This window comes from Crocuta crocuta, unplaced genomic scaffold (genome assembly GCF_008692635.1).
Source record: "Crocuta crocuta isolate KB4526 unplaced genomic scaffold, BGI_CrCroc_1.0 scaffold549, whole genome shotgun sequence".
NCBI lineage: Eukaryota > Metazoa > Chordata > Mammalia > Carnivora > Hyaenidae > Crocuta > Crocuta crocuta.
In genome coordinates this window covers 1,750,934-1,756,933 of record NW_027529169.1, presented here as the reverse complement: position 1 = coordinate 1,756,933, position 6,000 = coordinate 1,750,934, and the positions used below count along the sequence as shown (strand labels likewise).

The following is a 6,000-nucleotide window of genomic DNA, read 5'->3' as shown; positions in this document are numbered from 1 at the left end:
AGAAATAAATAAAACATTAAAAAAAAATTAAAAAAAAAAAGAAGAGAATGGGATACCATTTTTTGTTAAAAAGTATGAGCAACCTAGGTAGGTATCCACCAGTAGTGGAATGGTTGAATACATTATAGAATAAGTTTTTGAAAAATTGTATCTATATTTTAATGAGGTTAAATCTATGTATCATGACATGAAAAGATCTCCAGAATATATTGTCAAGTGGGGGGAAAAATGTGTATAAATCTACAGAAGAATATCTGGAAGGCTACATACCACACTATCAAATGCCATTACAAGCAAGTAAGGGAGTGAGACTGGGGAGGGATAAAGATTTACAACACCACAGAGTCATCATTGAATTTATTTTATTTCCAAGGTATCTATGTACATCAAGTAAATACACACTGGGGTTTGTGCGGTTCGGTTTGTCCTCCACGCTGGCATGCAACATTTGGCAGATGTGAGCGGGCAGGCCAGGTGCCCCTTGTGGTGACCCTCGCTCTCTGAAAGGGATGCTGTGGTGGCGGGATGTAGAGTGAAGCTTCTGGTGAAGGCCCTGTGTGTGTGTTCTTGTTTATGTAAGTGAATTCCATTTCCCTTACATCTCTCTCCTCATCTCCCCTAAACCTTCACATTTTCTGTGTTTTAAAAAGATCGTTTGGTGGCAAGATTACATAAAGCCCACTGGATTCTGAGGTACCCTGCTGGCAAATCTTAGCTCAAGTCTATAGGCGTGTAGGTATCTTCCTTTTTTTTCCCATTGGGACTTTCCCCCTTTGCTCTAAGTTATGGGCCTGGGGCAGGAGAGGCAGATTGAGCCCTTTCTTTCAGAACAATGGTTTTCAAACTACTTTACAGAACCCTTAGGACTATTCAAGAGCTTCTCCACTAAGGAAGCATTTTCCACCAAATAAGGAAAATGGAAACTGTCCAGGTCTGCATCACTTTTTGTTATTTTTTATATTGGAGTTCCATGTAAGATTTGTTTTGAAAAATGTTTGAATATCACTGATTTGGATTTACTCTACACCCTTCTGGTATATTTGTCCCTGCATGTCTCCGTAATTGCTAAAAAGGGGCCTAGCGGGTAACAGAGGAAGGACTTTTTTTCCCTTGAAGGAGTCACAGGCCGATACAGCCTATATTTAGCATCTGGCACTCACACCAAGCTTTCTTTCCTGCCTTAGAAGCTAGGTGATGCCAGCCTTGCTGGAGGGTCCTGTTTTTCCATTTGATGTAAGACTGGGTATCTGGACATCAGGCTTGCTTTCTTGATTTGCACTGGCTTATGACCGCCAGTCTCCATCCCTGCAGTTACCTAGAAAACCACCCTAGCACCATGTGGAAGGAAACTAAAATAAGAGTACTATCAATGATATGGGGTGGTGCTGGGGAAAGAGCACTCCGCTCTAACCACCCTCCCCCGAGTCTGCTCGGCCCCTTTCTTTAAAGTGCACTTAATACCAGATGGGGACATTATCAAAGGAATTCTGTCAAGAAAAATGTTTTGATGCATCGTGGGGGAGTGAGGCTCTAGCCTGAAAGGAAGGCATCTTGAGATAGATATTTTGCCAAGGAACTGGAAGGTCCCAAACCAAAAGGTGGAGATGGGAAGAACAGGCAGCCCAATATGGGACAGAGAAAAGAATCCAGCTCATCACTGTGGCAAAAAAAAAAAAAAAAAAAAAAAAAACCCAAAAAACTTGGAATTTCCCAGTCTGTTCACCCCCCAAACCCAAAGAAGTAATCATTGGCTATGCTTGTCTATAAGTATTACCTAACAGATGAGCAACCATTTGATAGACTGTTGGGAAGAGTATGCCTCCTCAAAATTTCAAAATATTTTAAAGCAATTCTAGGTTCTGTTCATGAGTTCTGAGGCAGAGTATATCAAAAGGAGTTTTGAGGAGAAAGGGAAATAGTCCCTTGAACAATCCATGTCCTCAGTCATCGGGGCAGGGGGGGTCAGGGGAAGGAAGAGGGAGGCAAAAGGTACACTTTGGAGGGTAGAGTTGCACACCCAGACTCCCTCGGTTCAGGTGAGGGGGATATGAATAAAATCCTACATGTAATTTAGCAGGCCTTCCATTTTACCCTCCTCTGTGCTATATGTGAAAGAGGAGGGAGGAAGAGTCTATTTCTGTATCTTCTTATGATGCTAAGACATTCTTCTGCTTAAGGCTTTGTGTGCGTGCGTGCGTGCATGTGTGTGTGAGAGAGAGAAAGAGAGAGAAGAGAGAGAGAGAAGGATCACAGCCCTCTAGCTCCCATTTTTCCTTTTACCATCTCCGTGACTAACACCACTCAGTGTGAGAGACGCGTGTTTGAGAGAAGAAAACATCCACCCTCCTCCCTATTACCCCAAACGAGGAGGAGGGTATACTATGCTTAGAAATTGCTAAATACATCATTAGATACTTAGAGAGTAAGACAGAAGGGAGAGACATAGCAGCAGCTTTTGATATATAGATACAGAGTACAAAGAGATACAGAGTAAGAGTAGACATCAAACAGTACAGTCAAACAACAAGGACTGGGGAGGGAGTTGTTAGTATCAGAGACCACAGGTTTGCAGCATGCTGAGAGAAGAGGCCTCAGTCCCTCTTAGAAACTGGGGAAGAAAGAGAAAGAGGTTGTGAGGAACTACCCTGCAGCCCAACCACTCAACAGGAACAGAGTGGCATTTGTACAAACTTTGATTCACAGTCTTGTCCCTTTAACACCAACAACCAGACACCACTCTCCCAGCCCCTGCTCCTCTACCCCAGACCTTCATCCTTCTTCCCCATTCCTACTTCTTTGCTCCTCATGTCTTTCTGCCTGACTGTGCCTGGCTTCCTGTCCTGGAAAGCCCCCGCAGTGGGCTTGGCTTGGATGCAGCCCAGTAAGAGACTGGCCATATTGTCTCGTTTCTGGTTCTCCAAAGAGGACAGTAAGGCAGGCTCCTAGTGTCCAGTTCTGGGCCCTAAGGCAATTAAGAAGCCTGGTGACACACAAGAACCAGGAAGGTGCCTGAGCTGCTGGAAAAGAGGACCTGGGGACAGAGGTGGAGAATAAGGGGGCTCAGAGGGGGAACACAGCTATTTTCTACCTCCACTGAGCAAGGTGGGCGGGGAGTGCCGACACTGCAGTATAGAGACAAAAAGTTAGCCTTCCTGGGGCATTTCCTAAAGCTTACTGGTGACGTACACAGATACGAGGTGTATGGGATACAGGTGTAGGAATAAAGCAAACATCTCCTTTACTGGAGGTGTCTTAATTCAGAAGATACCTATCCATCCAAAATTATTTCAAGGCGGAGGAAGAGAGGGAGTTGAGATGATGTCTCAAGGTCTTTTTATATCTACTACATTCCCTGACCAGGGCATGGCTCTAGATGAGCACCATCCTCCCTCCCTGTTTTTGACATGTGGCAGCGACCCCTAGTGGCAGAAATGCAGTACTGTGGTTATTACTCTAGCCAGAAGGAAAGCTTAAGGGAAGAGAGGAGGTCAGTGTCCACAGCCCGTGGGCCAGCACCCCTATAGCCCCTACGAAGGGAAAGCAGGAGCTGAGGGAAAACTATATATTAAAAGTTTTGAGATGATAAAAAAGCAGGAGAAACAAAGAGGCTGAGGGCAAGACAGGAGGCAACCCGAGGCTGGTCAGAGAAAGCAGCGGGAAGCTACCTGAAAGTGCAGGTATGTGGCAGTCCATGAGGGAGATTAGCTGGCTGCCGTCTCTTGGTGGAGAGGGAACAGCTTGGCCTGGTCCTCAGCCTCATAGCCGCATGGCAGGTCACTCCTGGAGGAAGAGACCCAGCGTGGTCAGCTCCGTATAAAGGAAAACATTCCTGTCACTTTGCTCTCCTAGCATCCCTATGAGATAACAAAAGGCAAGGACTATTCGGGGTTTACAGGAATACAAGGAAAATCAAGGCTAGAGAGATGGAGCTGACTCGCCCAAGGTCACAGAGTTCTCAAAGGAAGGGGAGAAACCCAGGTCATCAGATGGCCATGGCACTCCCCCCCCCCACCGCCCCCATAATGGAGTGGGGAGGGGCCACGGATGGGATTGGGCAGGGGATATGCTCTCTGCACCAAGAGGCAGGGGATGAGTAGATCTTCAGGACAACACGGTTCTCATTTCCTCCTCCTTTCCCTGAAGGCTCTAGGGAACCTCCAAGTAGGGCACGAGGGAAACAACCATTTCTTCTGGCCCCGCCTAGAGAACTCAGCAGCAGTGGGGACTGGTGTACCTGTTGTCATTGATATCTGTGGCATTTCCTGAAGAGATCATCATTGAGAACACAGGATTAGGAGAAGAAAAGAGACTGAGTGTTAGAAGCAGTTTCCCCAAACCCTCTCTCATCCTAACCCCTTAGAGAAAAAAGTAAGACTCTTTGGAATATAGCAGCCACCTGGGTCTGTGGCACTCTATTCTCAATGACCCCAAGCTGCATGATTATTTTGTTTGAGAAAGATCTCCCTGATCTCTCCTGAAGGAGTGGAGGAGCAGAAAGGCAGGGGAGGGTGGGGACAGGCACAGCAATAGGAAGAATCCACTTCGAAGAGTCCAAGACCCTGAAGTGATGGGCAGTGTTCAAGCTGTACGTCCAGGGTCACTTACTTCTCATACTTTTCAACTTGCCCTGGGAATCCCAAAGGTCACCTGGTCACCCGTCTTTTTCACTCACCATTGTCCATGTTGGCCTTCTGGTAGGAAGCCAAGGGACCTCCAGAAGATGTGGCCCCACTGCTGGTACAGGAGTTTGCAAAGCTGGATGGAACAGAGGAGAGAGATGCAGCCTCTGACACCCTTCCTCCACTGTTCAGAGGACCAGTAATCCCCTCAGTGATGGAGCGTCCCATCCCCAGAGACCAGAGGACAACCACACGGCCACTGGCTCGGAAGGCAATGCCCACCTTCTAACCATAGGTGTGGAATTGAGAAAGGTTTCCTAATTCTTAGGAAAAGAATTAAGTGTCCCCCAATAACTGACCCAACCTTATGCCTTACAGAGTGCAGAGAGCCTTGGGTTGGGACTGCAACCCATGCCCATGGCCACTCACTACATGTCGGAGGTGGAGCTAGGTGCAGCCTGCAGGTACAAATTCTGGTAGTTCTGGAAGAGGCTGTTGGTGTAACTGATGCACTCAGGGCTCCGGGTGCCATAGGGGTTGGTGGGTGAAGATGCTGGGTAGTGGCCGGGCCGGACAGGTTTGGCTGTGGTAAGGGAAGGAAAATGACCATGAGGAGGCTGTCACCCTGCAGCTGCCCTGGTCCCTGAAGTCATTTAGCTGGAGCTGAACAGAGTTGTTCATAATTCACATTCACTGTTACACATTTTGGGGATGGTGTGAGGGTAGGGTAAAAAGCAACTATCTAGTTGCTCAACGCTTAGGAATTTGCTGATCTCCCCCAGTGGTAATCCCACCCTATCGGCTGCCACCCACTGACACTCACCAATCTGAGCAGAATGGCCCCGCTTGCCAGAGCTCTTATACCGAACGGCCTCCTTGATGCGGTCCACCTCTTGCTGGTACCGGCGCTTGTCCTTCATGGCGCCCTCCTTGGCCTCCTTCAGTGCACCCTCCAGGGCCTTAACTCTCTCAGCCGTAGCCCTAAGTCGTTTTTCCAATTTAGGAAGCTCACAACGCAGATCTGCATTGTCACGTACCAGCTGTGGGGTAAGCCCAAGGGAAGGGGCCGGAGGCAAAGCCAGTGACCCAAAAGAGAGCCAGCAGTGGAGCATGAGAATGCAGGGCGGGGAGAGAGAATAAAGAAAACTCAAGTCAGAGAAGACGGAGACCACACTGTCTCCTCGAAAGTCCTCGTTCCCTTTACCTAACTGCTCCTCTGGCCAGTTCTTTCCTTCTCCCTGAGCAAACAGTGGTCAGGCATTAAAAATTCACATTCTTTTCTGAGCAGCAAAACATGCCAACCCCACTGTAGCCCAGGACTCTTGTGACAGTGCCCTGTCCTGTCTTTTCGTGGCCTAGATATCCGCCCCCTAATACCTCA

At 47.8% G+C, this 6,000-nt stretch overlaps 1 protein-coding gene across 4 annotated transcripts in view; it reads right to left on the bottom strand.

Annotated features, from left to right (window-relative positions):
• Positions 1–345: 345 nt before the first annotated feature.
• KIF5A (kinesin family member 5A) overlaps positions 346–6,000 on the bottom strand; it is a 31,923-nt gene continuing 26,268 nt past the window's right edge. For all 4 annotated transcript variants that reach the window (XM_077757576.1, XM_077757577.1, XM_077757574.1 and 1 more), the window contains 6 exons: positions 5,443–5,659; positions 5,049–5,202; positions 4,673–4,755; positions 4,235–4,262; positions 3,666–3,780; positions 346–2,608 (listed from right to left, as the gene is read on the bottom strand). In XM_077757576.1, coding sequence (XP_077613702.1) covers positions 3,702–3,780; positions 4,235–4,262; positions 4,673–4,755; positions 5,049–5,202; positions 5,443–5,659 — 561 coding nt within the window. In that variant the 3' untranslated portion in view covers positions 346–2,608; positions 3,666–3,701. The remainder of the gene's footprint in view (positions 2,609–3,665; positions 3,781–4,234; positions 4,263–4,672; positions 4,756–5,048; positions 5,203–5,442; positions 5,660–6,000) is intronic.